The following is a 23,460-nucleotide window of genomic DNA, read 5'->3' on the forward strand; positions in this document are numbered from 1 at the left end:
TTTCAATTCATTTCCTACAGATTCCTTCCCTAATCCAATTCCATACAACCAAACGCAATCACAAGGCATAATCAAATTCCATCAGATTCCATTCCATTCCCTCAAAGTCAAATTCATTTGATGAATTCCAATTCCATCAAATTTCATTCTACGAACCAAACGCCCCTTAGTTTTCTTTTCTTTTCTTACTTTTTATTTCTAAAATTCAATTGAATTTAATACAAGTTTTATTTATAAAAATAGAACCAATTAGGTTGTGGAGAAACTTGCTTAATATTCAGGGAATATAGTGGAAAATGTTTTTTTTAACTATATAATATTTATATATGACAAATGTAACAAATAAACTCGCATAACCTTCTCACCGTTGATGAAGTTTGAACCATTGACCTCATAGGAGGCCAATGACTACGATACCGCTAAGCCAAAGGCCTTTTGGTTATAGTGGAAAATGTTATTTACCTAGGATTTGGATCCAGGTGCTGCCAATGCTTTTGTGGCTATGGAGAATCACCTATGATGACTCCAAAACATTCATGATAGATCAAGACATTATCGGTCAACGTAAACTTACCTGAAACCACTACCAAAAAAATAGAGCCAAATGTTTGAAGGGGGAGTGCACATAAATTAAGTACAACATGATTTAGAGGTCGTTAACCAAATGCTTACTTGGGTAAGCATTTACCAAACCATATTCCTTTACCGGATGAATATGACAAGGACCAAGAATCTTACGTGATAAGAACAAAGGCAAGGACCGTGAGTTAGCGCTTACCGGATAAATTGTTACATTCGATGTCGTTTTGGTAGACTAAAATCTTACCCGATAAGTAAACGTTAAAGTCAAATTTTACCATTAAACGTTTACCGGGTAAATGTTTGGATAAATGGCCCCTTAATACATTTTGCATAGAAACAATAGCCACACAATATAGAGGAGCTTAAGAGCGACCTTAGGGTGATTTTTGTTTATCTCTTTCATATTCGTATATAAAAATACCTTGAAACACCATCATTGACGAACCATTGCTTAAACTTTGTGATTTATTTATGCTTTTTCTAGCGGAATTATCTCAGTAGTCTTATTCATCTGTGATTTTCTTCTGTTTCAGGTTTTCATTTAAACTTCGACGTTGTTTCCTATCTCTGTTTCTTAAATATATTACTTTATGATTCATCATATTTGGTTGAACGAGAATCTATATTATCTTCAATTTTAAAAACTATTTTACCGTTCCCAAATTTTTTTATCATTATTGATCGACTTTTATGTCTAATTTAACGTTTGTTGACCATCATATCAATTTAAAATTTGTAGTTAACCAAAATTATTTACAATATAACAACATAATTTAAAATGAGAAATATCAAATGTGATGAGGGTGTATGAGTTTATTTGTTCTATTTATCGTATATACTTCAAAAAAATGAATAATTAAGCCCTTTTCCCAAGTATATGGGTGTTAATTAATATTAATCGTTGTTAACCTTACACTGATTAGTGATTATATTATAAATGGAATCAACAAAGTTAATATGAAACAAGTATTTTACTTTAGTATAAATTATTATTTATCTATAATTTCTTTAAAAAAACTATATTTAATTTAAACAGATTTTTTATTATATAAATTTTAATATTAATTATATTATTAAAATATTTTATCATTTTAATACATAGTTTTTAAAAATTATATATAATAATATTACAAACTCAGTAATAGAAAATAATCAGAATTTTTTTTCTTTAAATTATTAAAATTAAAAAAATATGTATATTTTTTCTTTCGTTTTCTCAATTTTAAAAGATTTGTTAAAATAAAAAATATTATATAAAAACAGTTTAAACTACAAAAATTTATTTGAAAAAAATCTAATATAAATTAAAAACCTCTCCCTTTCTTTCATCTCTCTTACTTTTTCTCTCATATCTTCTCTCTTATCTATCATATTTTCTCTCTCTTCCCTCTATAATTTATAATATATTAGAAACTATTTGACAAAAACTTTTTAAAACCATTTTTTATTCATGAAGTACTGTTTATTAATGTATATTACTTAAAACTTAAGTTTACAAGTAATTTTGCGTAAGTATAACTTATTAAAGCTCTACTTTTTAAATTTATGTAATTAACTGCAGATAAACATAATCAAATATAGGATAAACAACAATTTTAAATATAGAAAATCTAAAATATAATTAAAATAATCATTGAGTTCTAACAGAATGTTTAATTATTATTTTTTTATAAAAAGTTATATTATTAAACCAAAAATAAATTACTTTGTTATTGAATCTAAATTAAATTATAATAAAAATTGAACTAGAAAAGTTAGACAAAAAAATGAGAATTATTAAATAGTTAATTTGATACTAATATCGATTTTATTTTTTTCAAATTTATATTTAATTTAAAAATAAAAACATTATCGTTTTCTCAAAACCACATAAAATCGTATTATATCGATAGAGACAATGAATAAACATTAAAATGAAGATTTATCTCGCTGCATTGCACGAGTATCCTTCGAGTAACATAATAGTACACGCATATAATTCAACATAAACTTAATGTGAACACTTTCTTAAAAATACTATTATGCGAGATCTGTTATAACTTGTGAACACAAATTAAATCAATCTAAATATACCACTTACGAACATCCTAATAAAAAAAATTACGGACACAAGAGACAGAAGAAGAAATAGAGATACATATAGAATTCCCTGAAAAATACATTAATTTTTATTTTAAGAAAAAAACGATAATTATCTCATTAATTATTATAAATCAGTGGCTTATGATGGATATAACGAATCTCACATATTTTAGGATCCTTAAATAATTAAGCCCCTAAAAACATATGTTCTGTACTCATTACTCAATGAGTTAATGATATTAAACAATTGAAATTAGGTTACATATAAATAAGACATTAAAAATATAAGAAAAATCAAATATCATGTTACAAAAACCGCATATTAAACCATGGCGTGCCACAAGTTTAACATGATGTAAGACATAAATCTTAAATCACAACTCATCATGACAACTATTACAACGAACCATTTAAAACATTGCTTTTTTCGCAAGTTCTGCTTTAAAAAAAATGGATGGTTCCATGAAAATGAAAATGGTGAGGGGCATATTGGTTTGACCAGTTGACGTGACCCCATGCCTACAACACTTTCCTGTTCACATTTGTCGCACGCAACATTCGGACCGTCGTTACGTTTCGTTTATTTATTTTTTTCTATTTTAAATAAACCACACCTTCAGTTTTCCAAATCAATAATCACATCAAAAAATAAAATTTCTTTTATAATCGTTCAATCAAATCGTGGGCACATGCCAGAAATTAGTGGAGGATGGTAGAAAGTTAAAGAAAAATTTGTTTTTAATGGAGGCCCATCCCCTTACCCTTTATATGCTACATCCGCTCCTCCTGCTGATAAGGTAATTTTTTAATGTTTGGTATCTCACAAAAAAGAATTATGTTCAATTCTATTTAGAGGTGATTTGACAGTTGTTAAATGGTTTGTAATTAAGTAGTCAAAATGTTTAAAAAAACTCTCATGATATAGTGTTAAATAAAATATAATTGTTTGGTAATTATTTACAACGAAAGTAGAACGCTGAATAATTAAAGGAAGCTCATGATACAAAATCATTCATAGGATCTCTAAATGAAACTATTAGAAGTTGTGTTTAAAACTTATGAGTTGTTTGTGATGGTTATAGGAGGTTAGATATATAGATGATATATAAGAATTTCTAATGCTAGATGTGAACTCAAATAAATTATTTATTATTTTAATTTTTTTAAACCATAAAAAAAATTGAAGTCAAAGTCAAAACAATACAAGTCTTTAGGAGACCGTAGTCTTGTCTCCTCTTCCATTCCATTCGTGTGCATTCATATGAGTCGTGCATTTACTACTTGCACGTGGGTGTACAAGTCGCCCATTCTTATTCTTATTTTCTTTATTTCAAATAAATTATATTATATTAAATTCATATTTTATATTTTTAATTATTAAATTTAATCGAATTTCGGTTGTATTCTAAGAACCTTAGTATTGTTTCCTTAAACTTAACGAATTATTGGATCAAGAACATATTTTATTGATAACAATATAAGTGGAAAATCTTTGAAATCTAAACTGATAGCAACAATGTTTTTAATAATAATAAAAAATATTATATCTGATTATCTGTAAATTAACCGATAAACTAGTTTTATTACAAATATTTTGATTAAACCTGGTTAGTTTATCAACTAACAAGTAGTTATAAGTAATAACTAGATTTTTTTACCTAACAACTACTTTATCAGTCGAAAGATAGATTATTATTAATAGTTAGCTTATGAAGTAACATCTAATTTATCAGTTAATTTACCAATAACTGTGTTGGTAAACTTGATGTAATTAAAGGAACACAACATGGCAATCTTTGACAAATTAGATGACAAAGTAGTTGTTACTTTGGTTTTTAGATCTAAGCCTTTCTTAAGTGTTTTTGTAATTTTATCGTTTTATGAATAATTTTTTTCAGGATTCCGTCCTCTTTTACCAACAAAAAGGGTGGATTTAATTACGTTTAGCAAATACCAATTAACAAAATATATATCAATTTGCAGAGGTCACGTTAAAAGTTTAATTGTAAAAATATAAAAGACATAACTGAAAAAGTTCAAATAACATTAAGGAACTTCTTTTTGAAGTATGTAATATTTATATACGGCAAATGTAACAACTAAATTCACACATCTTCATCACATTTAGTGATGTTTGAACCCCCTGACCCTCTAAGAGGTGAAAGCTATGATACCGCTAAGGTAAAGGCCCTTTGATAAACCTTAAGAAACTTATTAAAAAACTATTTCAAATAACGTTGCAAAAAAACATTAAGGTAGCTCGTGGTTGCAAAACACGACCTACGTCTTGGAATACAATTAATAAAACATATCAAAATCTCTTAACCAAAATAATGGCATCGTTCATAACTTTGTAAACATTTTTTTAAATACATAGAGTTAGGTTTCGGTGAGAAAAAGAGTTAAGATGAAAAATGTAAGAAAGAATCTTCACCCTTAGATGCATATTAGAATAAAATACACCAAGATAAGATGTATCAGATCAATCCCCATATCAAACTTAATTTATGAAAATGTTTAATCTTGTTTAAGATTAAAGTGGATCAAAAGGTACAAATCCATTGTAATCATTTTTCTCATGAATAATCCTTAAAATTAATTATAAATTTAATGTTCAATAAAATAATATATTTAGAGAAAAAAACAAACAAATTTGTGATTTATCTACGAAAACGACCATTACATGAGACAATTGAACAAAAGGTTCGCCACTGTCTCCGTCAACCAATGGCTATTCGCCACGTGGAACCCTTATTTTACAAGTGGGTCTCTGTTTCCACTCTCTTTCCCCTCTTCGATGATCGATCCTCCGATGAACTCGCTGGCGACGTTGCCCTTCTTTTTGAAGTTATCCGAACCGGCTCCGGCTCACCGGAATTAATTCGAAGTGGAAAATTTAATAAAGCCCGAGAACCACGCATCCTATACGCCGCCGTATCGTACGCAAACGCCGCGTCCTCCGCCGTCTCAAACGTCCCCAGCCACACCCGAGCACCGTTCTTCGCCGGATCCCGAATCTCCGCCGCGAATTTTCCCCACGGGCGCCGCCGTACACCTCTGTAATGTTTCCCCTTCTGCTCGACCACCCCTTGCACCGCCGTTTTCTGCAGCGGCGATTCCCCTTGGTAACTAGAAACTCCCGGCGATCCCACCAAAATCTCCGGCTCGGATTTAACACTGGCGATGGAGTTCGACGGCGCCGGCAGGCATTCGAAATCCAAAGCTTCGTGAAGAAATCGAGCGATTAACATATCTTCTGAATCATTCTCTTTTAAGGGTAATTCACCCCAAGTTTCCGATAAGCAAGGAAACAAGGTGGTGGTGCTCCGGCAATGCATCGGGGGAGCTCCAATGCCGGAATTAATGGCGGAATCGTCTAATAAATGACGGCGAATAGACTCAAGAAGAGCAAAATCTGAATCAAACCCATTATTTCCCATCATTTTCAAAACAAGAATCAGTAATAAAAATCGAATCGAATTATTTGATATTATGTGTACTTTGAGCAAAATCTGAGACGGTTTTCAGTTGAAGAATGAAAAGATTTATATAGGTGTGGAATTAAGGAAAGGTTCATGCACCTGAATCGGATAATTTTGTAGAAAAATAATTATTGTTTCCAAACTTTGTTTGACATGAAGAAAATGGAGGTTTCTTGGAAGGTCATCCATGGTGGAGGGTTTTTACGCACGTGAATTTATGTTGCAAGTTGCAAGATGTGATGAGGACGGCTGACGTCATTGTTACTAACGTTGGATTTGGGGTTGTACTTTGTGCTAATTTGGTTGTACTTACCGGAAAGAAAATATGAATTAGAAAAAAAGATTTTTCAAACAAATAATTTCTGTGAATTGTATGCGTAATTTCCTTCTAAAAGTTGATGATTTTTGTTAACATTCAAATAAATAATTAAAATCTGGATTCAGATATTTTTATGAAATGATATTATAAAATACCGAGTCTTAATCATTTGTAAACTTTATTATTCATATAAACCAATGAATTTAGAAATCTATGAAAATGACGAGGGTTCATTTATTATAATTTGAATATTTATACAAGATGATTAGAATAATTCATTTTGATCAACGTTTTAATTTGTAAAATAATCGAGACACTTATGAAACTGAATATCCATTAGACTAGATGAACGGTTTAGATTGATCTATAATTTGTATTTTCTTACTAAATATCAGTATCTACATAAGTTAAAAGTTTTAAATTGTGGATACTTTCAAACCATCTGGTAGTCCGGTATGTATAATATCAATCAATTTTTTGGAACCTTAAAGTTTAACTATGAGACAAATCTTTTAGTGCCTTCGAATAAGTCAGTTTTTTTAATAAATCATGAATTTTAGAATATGTATAAAGTGATTCTGTTTCAAATTTTTGTATAAAACATTTATGCAATAAAATACATATAAGTTTGTATGAACTAATCATATCGATAATATTTCATTTACCAATATTTCTTGTTCATTGGAGGTTTTCGGACTTGGGATCGGGTCTTCAAAGCCCGTTCTCTGTGAATAAAAAAGGTTTGTGCTTTTTAAAACCAGGTTAAGATGTCTGGTCGAAAAAATTGCATCTTCAAGTTTTTCCAAGCCGGCTATATAGAGGGTTTTCAAACTTTTTTATATGGGCTTTTTTGGGTCCGGACTAGGCACGAAGTTGCCTCAAAATTTCAGTCTGATATGACTTTGAGGCCAGGTCTAGACCAAGCCTAACCCCCCGAGCTTTTCTGGTTTGGTTTGTACTTGACCTGACCAGGCTTGGGCTTTCTTATGCATGTCTAAATACATTACATCTTGCAAATTAAAAAATAATAAATAGCAAAAAAATATAAAATGTGGTGAAAATGAAAAGATCAAAGCATGTCATCTTCAATATTGGGCCCAGATCCATTATCAAAATTAGGGATATGGATACGAGTCCCATAGACGTCTGATCTATTGTTGGGCTGAAAATGGCCCATGGGCCATGGTGTGTCTTATTTATTTCGTCTAAATTCTTATTAGAACCCATCAATATATGTTCGGTTCGGGTCAAAGTCAAACAGAGATTGTTGATCCGTTAAATTTTTACATGAGTGAATTATGGTTTTGGTAATTCATATGTTATGTTTATTATGGTTTTGGATTTTTGTTGTATTCAATTTGTTTTGGTCATGGTCTTTTTTTGACTAACGCTATTAAAATTAACCCGGTTAAATCAATGACCATTTTAGTCTTTTTGTCTTTTTTCTATTAAAAAATAGGCCTTGATTTAACAGATTTTTTTTTTATTAACCTGGATATCCAACCCGCTATGCGAACCGACTAATCGCAGGACGATTACCTGCTTTGTAGATAGTCTGGAGTCACCGCATTTGAACCTTCATGACCACAAAGGAATTTTTATTTTAACGATATCAGTAAGAAGAATCATGACCAAGACAAATTGTATACCACAATAATTAAGAAACCATAGAAAACCTAATAAAAAACATCAAAACACAGGTATTAATTTCCTCTTTTTATGGGTAAAAAGTAAAAACACATATATATCACATCAATTTGAAAAAGGAGAAGTGGTTTGGAACCTTCCTTCCATTGATCTTGTGGACTCCTTCATGATAAATACATCTTCCCACTCACCTTTCTACTCCATTCCAGAATATATTTCATACATAAACATCTCTTGCTTTTTCCTAATCCAACCATGGCCACACCTGATGAAGCTGCAGCTCTTGAGTTCATCAGGCAACACCTTCTCGATGAATTCGAATCATCTCCTATCCACCAAATCTTCACCCATCATTGCACCACTTCTAGCTCCATTTCAAGCTCTCACAGTGATTCTTCAGATTTCACTAATCATTCCACTACTTACGATCAAACCCCTAATACTGGTCATTTTTCGGAAAATGAAGTCATAAAACCTGAAATACTCGATTTTGTATCCTCGAATCCGATTGAAATTAGATCCAGAAAGGCGCGGCAGGAGTTTGATGAACGATCAGCTACGAGGAGAGAAGCTGAGAGAAAGTACAGAGGCGTGAGGCAGAGGCCGTGGGGGAAGTATGCGGCGGAGATCCGAGATCCAAAACGCCGTGGATCTAGAGTTTGGTTAGGTACGTTTGATACTGCGATTGAAGCTGCAGAGGCGTACGATAGAACTGCGTTTATGATGCGAGGTAGCAAAGCGATTCTCAATTTTCCACTTGAGGTTGCGAAGTTGCAGAAGACGGATGACGGAGGCCAGAAAAGGAATAGATAAGAAAATGTAATGGAGATGGAGAGGAATTAGCTTATGGTGGATGTATACGACCGTGGATGATCCAGAGATGCCGTCGTCGTCGACTTGGATGACCGTCTGGAAGTTAATCGGAGCTGTCGTGTGCGGTGTTTCTCCTCCGTCGACCTTGCCGTTGTAGAAATTATTTAGAGCATGCAAAACGAAAGTTAGTAGCATATATCGGAGGTTTCCTTCAATGAAACCGAATTTTGTTTGTCTTATTTGACATAAATATTCCGATTTCAAACTTTAATACAAGCTTAATGCTTTGTTGAGAATTTGTTTTCATCAAATTTTGCGATGTGAGAAGGATTCAAACGAGAAAATAATGCAGAAACATTTTTTTTTCCCTATAGTTAATCATACATCATATTAAATTTCATTATATATGAATTCTAAATTACAGAAACATACGGCTTTTTGGCACGACCTAGATTACGGATTATGTAACTCGTATTATCGCATGTGATAATGGTGTTTCTTGATGTAATACTATAGTTCATCACATGTTTACTAGCTAAATCCGAGATGCATCAGACCTTTGGCGCCACCTAGGTTGCAGAACACCACATACCACTAGGTCCCTCATATATATTATTGTATGTGATAAGGATATTCTCGTATTATCATAAAATAGAGGTATTATTTTTAAAACTCCACCTAATATATCTGATTGTAATAATATTTTATATACTGGATTTTTCCCCATAACATATGTGTTTCCAATAAATATAAATAAAGTTTGTTTATTTGCCCATTTATGTACACATATGTATTATAGCAGGTGATTGTAATATATATATATATATATATATATATATATAGAGAGAGAGAGAGAGAGAGAGAGAGGGGGGGTGAGTTATTATACAACGCTTTACATTTGTACAATTAATATAACTCAATCTCAACCGTCCATTTAATTTGATGAATATGTGATTTCATAAAAGTTTTGTTTATTTCATAATATAAAGTATTAATCATAATTAATAAAATTTAGTCATCTTCCATAAATTATTCAAATTATAATAAATGAACTCTCATCATTTTCATAAATATCTCAATTGATTGGGTTACATTGGTTGTACAAATGAATATGGTTGCATTTGAAATATACCACATATATATATATATATATATATTATTCATACATAAACGTTGTATTTTTTAGGGAGAAATTATATTTAGTTGTTATTCTTATTTTATAATTTACAATAATATTTTAAATCACGTTAGAATCCAAAGAACGCAAAACTGGTGTTACAAATTAAAAAGTTACGTTTATGAAACCATGCTTGCATTATATGCGAAGGATATGAAATAAATTTAGTCTTTTCAATAATTTGTTTTTCAAGTATATTAAATGAAATTCTAAGAATATTCTAAAATCGACATATGCATGTTTCGTAACCATCATTCGGTGTACTTGTTATAACTCAACCCCTCTTTCTTTGTCGGGTTTCCAATCGGTCTTAGTTGGGACCTATTAAAAAGACGTAGATTTTTCTTAAAGACCAAAATTCACATTAGTAATTTCTGCTTTAGCTACTGGTCATTATTCAAACTTAAAACCATTCATCATAATTAGTCAAGGTTTGTTCAAAAGCTAATAACAGACATTGAGGTCTTATCAAAAAAATCTGGTTGTCAAGTTGTTCATAGAATATTCATAACGGCTACAAATCACAATAACACACACACACATATATATATATATATAATTATTTTTAGTTGTATTCGGTTTATATCTATATGACATGATATGAAGGTGGATATATAATAGGGTTCTTAAACTCAAACATAATGTGGACTAAAATTTAGTTGATATAACAGAAAAATGGTTTAATAAATTTTAGAAAGCAGAATTGTGAATAACAACAAAAATAAGGAGCAATTGTTTTGGTACATATTGATTAAGTGGTCAGAATGATTAATAGGCTTATGATATAGTGAAAAATGAAATATAATTGTATGATAATTACTTACAATGAAATTAGGGTGTTGAATGGTTAAAGGAGACCCATAATATAAAATTATTCAGAGAGTTTAAAACTATTAATATGCAGACTTTTTTTCTAGCAAACAAGATTCATCTCTCGATGATTTAGAAATTGTCTATTAATAAAACTATTAAATGATAAACAAATAACATCTTAGACATTGTTAATAATTTTTATTTTTAATCTACTTTTACTTAAAATGAGATTATTTATCTAAAATCAATAATTTTAGTTTCGAGAAGAAAATGGTTTAGTCAATTATGACATTGACTTTTATTCTGAAAAGCATGTGAATTGCATCAATTTATTTTGACTTTTCGTTCTTGACTTGGTCTAGTCAACAATTTACATTTTGACTAAATTAATTATTTACCTGTCGCAGCATTCGCCTCAAGAGTGAAGATCATGTGAACGTGCCACTAAATCCCGTTATTAACACAGACCAATTCTCATATGTATATATAAGGGGATGAGTTATTATGTAATCATTTATATTTGTATAATTAATATAATTTAATTTTAATTGTTAATTTAATTTAATGAATATGTAATTTTATAAAAGTTTTGATTGTTTTATAATATAAAACATTGATTATAATTAAAGAACTTTAGTCATCTTTCGTAAATATTCAAATCATAATAAATGAACTCCCATCATTTTCACGAATATGTCAATTAATTGGGTTGTATTGGTTGTACAAATGAACATGGTTGCATTTGAAATATATCATATATATATATATATATGGAATTGTTCAAACGAGAACACTTTCATTTTACAAGAACACTAATTTACTATAAACAATCACATGTGATACTAAATCAGAGACACAGACGATTTCGATGTGATATTGGTTGAGAGCCAAGTCGCCCTTACACCACTAAGCCCCCTCACAAGTATTATTACATGTGATAAGGGTGTTGTTGATATGATACTATAATTCATCAAGACCATCACATGTGATGCTAAATCATAGACGCATACATCATTTGGCGCGACCTAAGTCATAGAACATATCGTCCACTAATCACAGGGTCCTTTCATGCGTATTATCACATATTATAAGGATGTTTTCACATTCTCATAAAATAAAGGTGTTCTCATTTGAAACTCCACACACATATATATACACACACACTAAACAAGAGGAAAATTATGATGAAAAGAGTAATAAAAAAATTTGAATCTTTGATCATTTGTACTATCATGTTCATCTATGAACTGTGTTTTATAATTAAATTGATCTGATGCATCTTGATGGTCGCTCCACCTCATTTATATTGATATTTAATCAGAATTGATTCAAGGGTGAAAATTTCCATCCCCTGAAAATAGATGAACTTTTGTTGGTTTAATGTGCTTTAAAATAAAAAATTAGTATAGATAAAATTGAATCTTTCATATTTTTCCATTATAGAAAATGTAAATGTAAATTAGAGGGAGGGGTTAAACATAGACATTTTTACAAGCTATAATTGTCATATTATAATTTCAAAACTGTAAAAACTAAAAGTGTTATTTTTTGACAAACCACGTGTACTTTACAAAAATAATATGACATGGAGTAATACGGGTCTATATTATTTGAAAAGGAAATTAAAATATGATTTTAACGAAATTAATATAATTATCAATTAAAGCATGTTAAGTATAATATGTGAAATTACTCTAATATTTCAAATATATTTTTAATTAATTAGTTTTATTTATATAAAAAATGATGTCCACATCGTATATATCATTGCTCCAAATACAAGTGTGAACAAAAACTGGAGCAAAATCAAATACAAAGGAAAATATTGTCAGCATATGAAATTGAAGTAGACGATTCACAGATCGAATGGAAGAATAATAAACTCCAAAAGCAGGAACGGATTTATAGTGGTGTATATGATGGCACGTGTCACCGTATTATTATTTTGTCAAATGGTAAAATAAGTTAGGTGCAACCGTATTAATTTGTTGTGTATTACCGTATGTATTTTGAAACTATAATGAAAACAAATTTTATTTGGTAGAGTTGGTTTACAAAGCTTGTATCCCACTCCAGATCCAAGTTCAAATCTTGTTACTATCATTTTCTTTTTCAAATGGTGTCATCGTTTGAAAAAAATTACTTATATTTGTTTCTTATAATCAAACGGTGTCACCGTTTGAAAATTTTCCCCTATATTTTTTCTTATAGTTAAATGGTGTCACCGTTTGAAAAAAATTCTGGATTTGTCCATGCTCAAGAACTTGCATTGCTAGACCCCCAAAAGTTTTGAAATCTCCCACACGTACATCTTGCAACCATAAAAACACGAAAACGATGTGATTGTCATCAACCATTATTAGATAAGATATGTCATCAACCACGAAAATTGAACAAGGAACGAGTTGGAGAAATTCGTTGTGAGGTCGAGTTGGGGTTTCCACTTTCAACTGCTCATTATCGATTTTGACGTATTTTCTACCAAATATTCAATTAATGTTAACGAATTGTTGAAAAGAACAAAGGAGAACGGTGAAGACACGGTTTTGACCCTGAATTCGCAAATAATGACATGTAAAAATAATTTCTATATGATATTTTATTTTAAGAATATCGTAAACAACTTATTAAAACTTCTAAAAGTGTCATACCAAGTTATTATACAACTTTTACATAAGATACACAATTATTTGGTCATATAAATTAGCTTATGTTGTAGAAAGTAGTTTATTAAGACATTTCATATTTAACGTCTTATAAGGCTGATATTATTGTAGTGGCCGGTAGTCGAAGGAAAAGGAAACAGTCTAGGTATATTTTGAAGTCGTTTATTTTAAGAAATTTTCATGTTTTTATCAAGAACATATTATTAGTTCAATAAAATAGTTGTATCCTCTAGGCAACGTCCGAAACGAAACACGATTGAGGACGAAATTTCGTCTTATGAGTTAGGACACTGCAATTCTCAGACCTCTGTCTGTTTTATCTATACTCAAATTCGAGATTTTTCATTAAAAAAATACACGACTTTTAGTTTCTTCGATCTTATTGTGTAATTTGGTTGTTTATTTGTTTATTTTATGTTTTATATAGTTTGGTCCTAACACCATGTTAATTGGTTGCCATTAATAACAAAAGAGGTCGGGACTAACCACAAAGGCGGTGCCTGATTGGTTTGAGCTTGACTCCAATGGTCAAAAAGTACTAGGATGTCTCAGGTTCAAATCCAAAGAGGAATAAAAATCTCCTTCTAACCACGGAGGTTCAAATGCGGTGACTTCGGACTATCTGCAAAGCAGGTAGTCGCCTTGGGATTAGTTGGCTCGGTTAGCGGGTTGGATATCCAGGTTGATCAAAAAAAAAAAAAAAGAGGTCGGGACTTCTCTTAGGGACAAGGGAACGTGCCCTAATACTTTTTAGTTGTTGAAATTATGGACCGTAATCGACATATGTTTGCATTATTGATACTTACCCCATCAAGTAGGTGGTTGTTGAAACCTTAATGACGAGAGATGTTCATGCTGTGTGTGCTTTTTGGCAGTTCAATCAAGATACTAGTTAATAGGTTCGATCAAAATCAGTTCTTTCATACTAAAACATACAACATTTTTTAATTATTTGTCGTTGGTTTAAAACGTTTTTGCAGTTGCAATAAGACACAATTTTATTCAACTATGTTATGGTAAGAAAGTCTTCCATTAACACGAACCACATATCTTGTATATGCGTCCACATCCATCAATCCATCATTCCGACCCATTTTATACTTAGTTCGAACATTATTGTATCATAAAAAAACAAAAGAGGATGAAAGTGAACTGGTTTTTATAAGGTTGTAAATATAATATAATATTTAATTTGATTAATATTATATATCGTATAGTTTTTTTAATATATCATACATTTTGAAAATAAATTATGTATTATTATGACATAAATTGATAACATGTCAAAATAATTGTCTCTTCTTCTTTCTTTGTAAGTATTCTTACTTTACTTTATTTTATATTTGGTTTATATTTGTTTAAGAGGAATTTAGCCTAAATGACAGGCTAAATCTCTGTTAAACAATCTTTAGATGAAGAAGACAAATATATATAGTCCTGGCTACTATACTGGTTAAATCATGAGTTAATCAAAATTATATATTTTGTTCCATGGTTTTGTTATACTTATCTTCAAAATTATTTAAATACTATTGAAAGAGAATATACTCTTGCTAATGGAAATATACAAAAATCTGTTTTTCCTCCGCAATAATCTTTTGTCATTACAAAAGAAAATCAAACAATTCATTTTTCAGCATCTTAAGATAAGGATGGTGATTTGGCCTGACCCGGTGAGAAACCCTACTTATTCGACCTGAAACGGGGATTCCCAGCTAAAATGGATCTCGTGGCTGGGGATCCCCGGTAGACTCAAACTAACGGATATTCTTCATGGGGTTTAACTGGGGATGAGATGTTAATCCCTGTACACGCCGGAAGCCGGAGCCAGGGGCTGTTACTAAAAACCGGAGTTGGAAATTACAAAACCCGCCTCGTTGCCATGGCGATCTTAAGATTGCAAAGTAGACATATTTTTAAATTTTATAATATTGATAAAATAATTAAATACTACAATATCAAATAATTATAAGTACATTGAGATAATATTATGAGTAGGTTACGGATTTGGACCCTATAGTTTTAAATCTATAGTGGATTTTGTCCCCGAAGTTCTTTATTCCAAGATAGCCATGAGAGTTTGAATTTTTGTAACGTTTTGGTACCTGCCACTAACAGCGGTTAATTGATTCGTTAATTGAGGGGCATTTTGGTCCTTCGTCATTTTTTGGTTGTTTTCTCATTTAAAACAGTCAAAAGATATTCATTACCCACAATGCCCATCCTTTTCCTTATCCCTTCTCTAACACTCCCCTTCTAAGTTAACCCTTTATCCGATGCCATCTCCACTCCTTTTACAATATCCGAAAAATGATGCCCGCCTCCAACCTTTCCTGTCATTGTTGCACTGTACCAAAGACAAAAAAAACCTTGAACAGAGTTGTACTGTTTTCTTTTCTTCGATGCAATCATTGGCCATCTGTCCTATCGGATCTCCTTATGTCCCATATCCAGTAAATGTTCTCAAGCCTCCATCTTCGATGAACTTACACACGCTCTCTTTCTTCTTCGATTTATAAGTGCATGCATCTCCACCCACCAATGAAATCCCCTTCACCATCACACAACCCAGATCCCGTTAACCCCTTTTCAAGTGTCGGAAGAATTAGAAGCAAACAGTTTTGAAACTAAAGTCTCTGTACAACCCTAGTTGATATCTCAAGACAAATGCCTTCAAGATTTGGGTTTTGCATTTTCCTTTACAAATGGTGTATGATAATGGAACCATTTTTGGGACAATTATCCTCATCCTTTTCCTCCTTATTTGATCACATGTCCTCTAAATCTTTCCCGAGTGTTTGTTTTGAGAGTATTATTAATTATATAAAAAACAAGGCAAATTACATGAAAAAACAACGTACTTTATCCTGATTCCTGTTTTGGGTAACATACTTTTAAAACTTATATTTTGGTAGCTAAGATGTAAAATTTTAAACATTTAAGTACCCAGGTAACTGGTTGAAACATTAACCGTTAGCGACAAGAGCCAAAACGTTACATAAGTACAAACTTTAAAGGCTATTTTGAAATAAAAAATCTTTGGAGACCAAACTCAAGACAAACTTAAAACCAAAGGACCAAATCCGTAATTTACACTAATATTATTACATGTTTTATAACCGTATAATTAAATGATCTAATAATTAATTTCTTGTTATTTTCTCACACACAGACACACAACTCTCTCTCTCTCTCTCTCTCTCTCTCTCTCCCATCCGAACTCCGAGGGATTCAAATTATAGCTCAAATCGATGTACGAGTGTATTAAGATTGTCTCTTTTATGGTTTCGATTTGCTGTATTAGATCTTGATACCTCTTTAGTTTCTTCATTTCTCAGCTTTTGATTTTGTTTTTTGTTATTTAGGGTTTTGTAGGGTTGAGTTTAGGGTTTACAAGGATAATCTTCACTGGAGAAAGAATTGTGAGGTCTGCAGAGGGGCAAAGTGTGTGTTTACAGATAAAAAGGGGAAACAATGCGGCTGTTTCCGATGAATTCGTCGAAAGAGCTTAGAAATGGAGGAAGTGATCATGCTTTATTGTATCTTAATGTATATGATCTTACCCCTGTTAATAACTACCTCTATTGGTTGGGCTTCGGAATTTTCCATACTGGTATAGAAGGTACACATATTCTATATTGCTAATGAAAAAGATTTATTCTTGTTTGAATTGAATGTCTTGCATATTCTATTCCCAATTGTGATAGTTGCAATTGATTTTGGATGTTGCTATCAGAGTCTCTAGTACTTCTAGAATTCATTTTAATAATGAAGTTGAAAGGTGAACATAATTAGCAAAAAGTAGTATTTTTTATCCTTTTGGTGCATAATGAATGCGTATCTTTCTATGGGAATTTGGTACTTGTTCATACATGACACTTATTGTTATAAGTTTCATTTTTTAATGTTTGGTACATCAAATAACATCGTTCTAGGTTTCCTTAATTAAGTAGTTACTTGGATACAACATTTCCTATTTCAGTATTCTATTCTTGAGAAGTGTAGGGTTTCAGTATAGTCGATTAGTCATTTGTGAGATGCAAATATAATCAGAAGAGGTCTATAGTGACTGTGATAGTTTGTGGTGGTTGGCCATGTTTAATGAGATTACCCAAAAAAATGTGGACTTAAGTTATGGCATTAAGACACAAAAGGAATCTCAAAATAGTCAAGCAAGAGGTTATATTTATGATTGAATCTATGGCAACTGCCAATGTTACCACAAAACACACCATTTTATGCCTATTGGGCCTGTGATTATGGGAAAGCGAAGGCAGCCACAGGGGGATAAGAATAAGTGGGTTTAGTATAAAACTTCCGGTTTAAGCAAGAAGTGCTATCTAAAGGCCTAGACTAAGCAAATAGATTTCTTCAATTGTAGATTATCTTTCTTCTCTGAAGAAGGATAGAGACTGTACTGCAGAGAGAGGACCTGTATTCCCTTGCCTTTTGTTGTCTACCTAAAAGAATTGTGGCGACCTCGATAGTAACTTTGATGGTTGCTATAGATTTTCCTTATATTTATATGCTTCTATAAATTGGTGAGTGGGTTAGTTTCAAAGCTCTGTAGTCTGTATTCATATGAAACCTGCTCAAGTTTGCTTTTGCTGAATAAAGAAGCTTGCAAACCTCCATAGATGGGTCAATTTATCTATTCATGGCAGTATTATTGACTAGGAATCCAATTCATCAGTGTTGTTTGACTGTTTTAGATTCTTGTGATTTGTGAAGTGATTCTAGTGTGAATTTTGGAATGGCACTATTGCTCAACATTGTACAGTACTTAATTGTATTTACAAGTGTGAGAGAATGACATCCATAATATCTTGATTATGTGCTTAGATCTTCCTACTAGTTGATGCTGTTACTTACCTTGTTCAGTTTTCAGCATGAAGCCTGTGTATCGGTGTTTTGCGTTGACCCAAAACTCGCTGCATGTAAGCTGCTTAGCCTCACGAAGTAAGAAATTTTCATCCTATCCTTGCATGTTCCATGCCTGCTAGGCCTTAAGAAGTGGATGTGGTTTGTATAGGATAGACTATAGATTCAATAGAAAAGGCAGACTCCAGATGAACAAAGTACTACACAAATTTAGTTATAGTGATTTTTGTATAGTTCCTACTTTTGAGCTCTTAAATAAATAGACACCATATCACATCTACCCAATATATTCCACTCGGAGGTATGGTCTTGAGGGTAGGATTTATGCTGACCATACCCCTACCTCAATGGTAAAGAGGTTGTTTCCGTGAAAACCCCTAGCTTGCAATTCAAATGTTTAAAAAAAGGAAAGCATGAGACAGATGGTCTTAAAATAATAGATATCTTATTTATAAAATTTACGTCAAAGATAAAAACTGAAAAACCAATAAGATCAAGAGAAATGTACTCAAGGGGCTGAATGCTTTAGTTGGGAAAAGAAATGTAGTGTATGTTTTATAATTTTTTAGAAAAGGGAGGGCACCAATTGCAGTGGTGCTTTCATGGAGGAAACGGACTATGATTAGTTGATTATTCTTGACATATCATCATGTTCTAGTATAAATAGAAGCCAGGTCTCAGAACTGAAAGCCCTAAGAACTCAAAGCAAAAATTGCATGCTTGAGGGTTTAATGAGTTTTTATGAGGGTTTGTTGCAAGAATCCGAAGGTACTAATGTTATTCTTCTTAAATTAATCGTGTTAAAGACTTAGGGGCTGCTTGGTTGCTTTTCCATTTGAGTCCTGTATGGATAAAACTGTTTGTGTGGACTAATCTGTCATTATAGATTTGGAAGATTTTTGTTTGGGAGGCTTTTTTCATAGATGGAATTAGCGTCTTTTTTAATCGTGAGGGACAAGTTTGGAAAAAACTTGGCTTTCTGTATAAAGCTTCCCCCTAGAAGCTTACCACTTTCTATATCATTAAGTCACCATCAAATAGTCATGTATAACTTACCAAATAAGTTCCGAGTCCTATTAAGCTCATTAAGTTGCTAACAAATAGGCCCTTATATAGTGTTTTTTAGTCAATTTCACGTTAAGGGTTGGTTGAATCGCAGCTCGATGTCCGTATTGGTTAACCTAGTAGCAGTGGTGACGGTGCTTGTTTTTGGCTGAAAAGTCCATCTGATGCTGGTGTAATATCAATTACCTTGTAATTTTAATGTGATGGTCTTTGTTTTAGATAACGAGATGATTCCATAATTGAAGTTGGTAAAATATATTGCACTTTGGACTCGGTTAGGCACAAGCTGCCATGGCAGCGGTGGTTAGTGGTGTTGTGGCACCACTGCTGCCCCATTGTTTCGCTTACTTTGCAGGAGATGGATGTGTAGGTTTGGTGTCACTCATGGCCAACCTAAGGTTTAAATCCTGGCTCTGATACCTGAAGCACCCTGCTCTGTATTCACTAGCTTACCACCATATAATCATGTAACAACTTAAACTTTGCAATCTGATCAATTTAACTTAAGGAACATCATTTCTTGATGAATCATTTTTCATATATATCATCAGATTTTAATGGAAGGTAGTTACATCCATACATATATCTATGCTTCTGAACTAAATCTATTATTACCTCTATGCCTTTCCATATACCTGAGGCTTACAAGTACTTGGCTTTCAACTTGAGTAAGCTGCTAACTAGTAGGAGTTTTCTTAACATTCACCTTCGCACTGATATATATATATATATATATATATATATATATATATATATGGAGGTAGGCGAAGGATTGTGTAAGAAGGGAAGTTATGGTGAGTAGCGTAAGAAGAGACCTGAACCCTTGATCACTTTTAATCTCATGCCCACCCATGAATTGTGCTTTAGAAGGGAATTGATCCGGTGCATCTCAATGCACCTCATTAGTGTTGACATTCAATTAAGATTGATCCAAGGGTGGAGATCTCTTCTTACGCTTCTCACCATAACTTCCTTTCTCACCGGAACCCAACCCTAAGGAGGTATAAGTAGGTTTAGTTAGAAGCATAAGTATGTTATTGGATGTAACTAGTTCCCAGAACGCTTGATTTTGACTGTACTTTTTATGATTAAATTTTGTTTTATTTTATATTATGTGCCCCTGCTTGGAATTTTTGTGGATGCATATGATAATCATCACATTCTCGTCAAACTTCTCAATACATTCATACGAATATTTGTAGACGATAAAAGGAATCTGTATTCTTAAGCAGGCATACACACTTGTCATACTTGAAGGGGATTTATAAGAGACTTTAGACACGTCGATTATTAGACAAAGCTTTGTGTCTTTAAGCACTATTAACCATGAGAGACACCTATACACATATGCATATGCATATGCATATTTGCATAAATATTTAGCATACTCACATTATTTTCAAAAGTAAGTGCCTACTTTCCGGTTCTACTCTTAATTATGAGATGGTATAACTCCTTACTTCCTCTTTTATTAAGGGTAAAATTGTCATTTAGTTAATCGAAAAGTGTAAAAATTACACATTTCTAAAACTGTGTGCCTCTTTCACCGTGGACCTTTATTTTTGGGGTGAAGGGAGAATATAAGTGTTTATGCTGTATCATCATCAAAGATTTGTTTCAAGGGTAAAATCGTCGTTTGCTTTCAAGCCAAGTTTTTTTGCTTGAGTGAGGAGGAATGAAAGGTGTTCGAATTTCAGATTGAGCTTAACTTTGAGCTGCAAAGAATCTTTTCTTGAGCGAAGAATTAAAAGCTTGTTACTTTCTGACGTTACTTTACGTTTCAGTAATAAAAGTCTTTGGTCTTTGATCTTAATTGAATAATATGTTTGGTTTTTCATATGATTATCAGTATATGACATGGAATATGCATTTGGAGCCCATGAGTACTCGACCAGTGGGGTGTTTGAGGTGGAACCGAAAAGTTGCCCGGGTTTTATCTTCCGGCGGTCCATTCCATTGGGCAGCACTGACATGTCTCCTACGGAATTTCGAACATTCATGGAGCATCTTTCTAATAAATATCATGGTGATACTTATCATTTGATTGCCAAAAACTGCAATCATTTTACTAACGAAGTATGCATGCGGTTGACCGGAAAACCAATCCCTGGATGGGTCAACCGTTTGGCTAAAGTCGGTAAGAAAAAAATATCCCCTATTAGGTATTTGGTTGAGTTGATGACTTTTAAGACGGGCCAATTGGTTAAATGACCTTCCTACAGTTCTTTTTAATTCCATGACCTTTCGACAAGTTTGAGAAGGTCACTTCTATACACAAGAATGCCTAGAAACCTGTCAGAAGGTCGTAAATTTAAAAAGCAATGGTGAGGAGGTCATTTAACGAAATAAGCCCCACAAAGTTAGCTAGCGTATTAAGTATTTCATAATTCTAATAAAAAACAATTCATCAATCAACATATATTAACTTCAGTTATTGTATTAAATATTTCATAATTTTAATGAACAGGTTCTTACTGCAACTGTTTGCTACCAGAAAATATTGAAGTTGCAGCTGTTAGACATCTACCTGATCATGCAACATATTCCGGTTAGTATCGGCTTGCTGTCTGCTTTGATTCATCACCTTTTTGTAATTATGTTATTTTTATATGAGTGCATTATGTAGTGCAATTTCACGGAAACAGCCCCTCTACCGCAGATCCAAAAGAAATTCCAAGTAAAGCACAAAATAGTTAGCATAGTATAAAATAAAACGAAAATTAATTATAAAAGATACGGTCTCATCAAAAATGACAAGTGGTTTTCCCCTTTTTTCCATTCTTTACTGACGTGAAAGTGGCCCCTACCCTACGCAAGTTGTTAAAGTGGTCCTTGCCACGTAAGCATTTTGCAAGTAGCACTTTAGCTACTTGCTATAAGTATGAATATTAAATTCAAAAAAAATCGAATTTGCAAGTAGCTAAAGTGCTACTAGTGAAATGTTGATGTGGAAAGTGCCACTTACGCAACTTGCTAAAGTGCTACTTGCCACTTCATCATTTCGCAAGTAGCACTTAAACAACTTGCTAAAGTGTATGAATATAATATTCTTGAAAAGTAGATTTACTAAGTTGCTAAAGTGTTACTTGCGAAATTTTGGCTATTTCGGTCAATTGATTAGAATATCGGCCATAAAATGAATTAGAGTGTCCATGATGGCAATTTTGGACAATTTCCCAATATTTCCACGTCGACACGATAGAGAGTTAAGACCCCCCCTAGGCCTATCATCTGTGTACATCTCATTCCCGACCCTACTTTCTGGTGGGATATATTGGGTTCATTTGGTTTTGGTTTTCGCAGTTCAATTTGTAGTGAAAATTGTTGTTGAAACAGATGGGGGGTCGAGTTCTGGCAGTTCATCTTTAACAATGGGGAGTGAAGAGGAGGAAGTAGATCATCATCTATTGACTGAACCGAACAGCGATGTAGCGTTCTTGCAGGACCGGCCAATGAGACTAGCGAAAGATGCCCTTTAACTCTAATTTTTGTTCTTCGTGTGTTCGCCTTTCGACATTGGGTGGTAATTCTTATAGTTTAGTATTGTATAGATTTTTCAAGAAAATAGGTTTCTTGATTCTTGAGTGCCTCTTTGTTTGCTACAAATACAATATCTATGTGTATGATCAATCTGTAACACATTTTGTGTCATATGATTAAGAAAAGTTGCAAGGTTTGAGTGACATCTTATTCAAGAAAAGTGTTTGCTTATATTATCATAGTTGGATGTGTATTTGGAATGAATCAGTTCGGCTTTATTAGATTTTGGGTTGTCATCCAGTAACCGAAAGATCCAATTTGGATGTTGAAATTTTGGATCCCATCCAATATTGGTCGGTTGGTTTTAATTAGTTGCACACCCTTAACGAATACGGGTTTTGTTTCTTTGATCCGTCTCTCTGTTTTCAAACACTTTTTACAGGTCGTATGTAT

General features: G+C 32.4%; 3 protein-coding genes across 4 annotated transcripts; 2 read left to right on the forward strand and 1 right to left on the reverse strand.

Moving 5' to 3' along the window:
* Window positions 1-5,294: 5,294 nt before the first annotated feature.
* Window positions 5,295-6,107, reverse strand: LOC112529583 (ethylene-responsive transcription factor 1A-like). The gene has a single exon (XM_025140908.1). The coding sequence runs from the start codon at window positions 6,105-6,107 to the stop codon at window positions 5,421-5,423; it is 687 nt and encodes a 228-aa protein (XP_024996676.1). The 3' UTR covers window positions 5,295-5,420.
* Window positions 6,108-8,333: 2,226 nt separating this feature from the next.
* On the forward strand, window positions 8,334-9,218 carry LOC112529795 (ethylene-responsive transcription factor 5-like). Its single transcript, XM_025141201.1, has one exon. It carries the CDS (start codon window positions 8,368-8,370, stop codon window positions 8,923-8,925), a length of 558 nt encoding a protein of 185 aa, XP_024996969.1. The 5' UTR covers window positions 8,334-8,367; the 3' UTR covers window positions 8,926-9,218.
* A 7,522-nt stretch (window positions 9,219-16,740) lies between these two features.
* Window positions 16,741-23,235, forward strand: LOC112529258 (deSI-like protein At4g17486). 2 transcript variants are annotated; one of them, XM_025140441.1, is made up of 6 exons: window positions 16,763-16,834; window positions 16,947-17,203; window positions 18,463-18,540; window positions 21,377-21,664; window positions 21,995-22,075; window positions 22,864-23,235. In XM_025140441.1, exons 2-6 carry the CDS (start codon window positions 17,056-17,058, stop codon window positions 23,004-23,006), a joined length of 738 nt encoding a protein of 245 aa, XP_024996209.1. In that variant the 5' UTR covers window positions 16,763-16,834; window positions 16,947-17,055; the 3' UTR covers window positions 23,007-23,235. The 2 variants fall into 2 exon arrangements, with proteins under 2 accessions (XP_024996210.1, XP_024996209.1); XM_025140442.1 differs by lacking the exon at window positions 18,463-18,540 and having other exon boundaries at window positions 16,741-16,834.
* The last annotated feature ends 225 nt before the right edge of the window (window positions 23,236-23,460 follow it).

This window comes from Cynara cardunculus (genome assembly GCF_001531365.2).
Source record: "Cynara cardunculus var. scolymus isolate 2C chromosome LG 16, CcrdV1, whole genome shotgun sequence".
NCBI classification, from domain to species: Eukaryota; Viridiplantae; Streptophyta; class Magnoliopsida; order Asterales; family Asteraceae; genus Cynara; species Cynara cardunculus.

Bases quoted from the DNA above. Each gene is read 5' to 3' on its own strand.
- LOC112529583 (XM_025140908.1), bottom strand. From the start codon at position 6,107: ATGATGGGAAATAATGGGTTTGATTCAGATTTTGCTCTTCTTGAGTCT.
- LOC112529795 (XM_025141201.1), top strand. From the start codon at position 8,368: ATGGCCACACCTGATGAAGCTGCAGCTCTTGAGTTCATCAGGCAACAC.
- LOC112529258 (XM_025140441.1), top strand. From the start codon at position 17,056: ATGCGGCTGTTTCCGATGAATTCGTCGAAAGAGCTTAGAAATGGAGGA. The intron at 18,541-21,376 runs GTAAGAAATTTT...TATGATTATCAG, and splicing joins AAGCTGCTTAGCCTCACGAA to TATATGACATGGAATATGCA. The intron at 21,665-21,994 runs GTAAGAAAAAAA...TTTAATGAACAG, and splicing joins CAACCGTTTGGCTAAAGTCG to GTTCTTACTGCAACTGTTTG.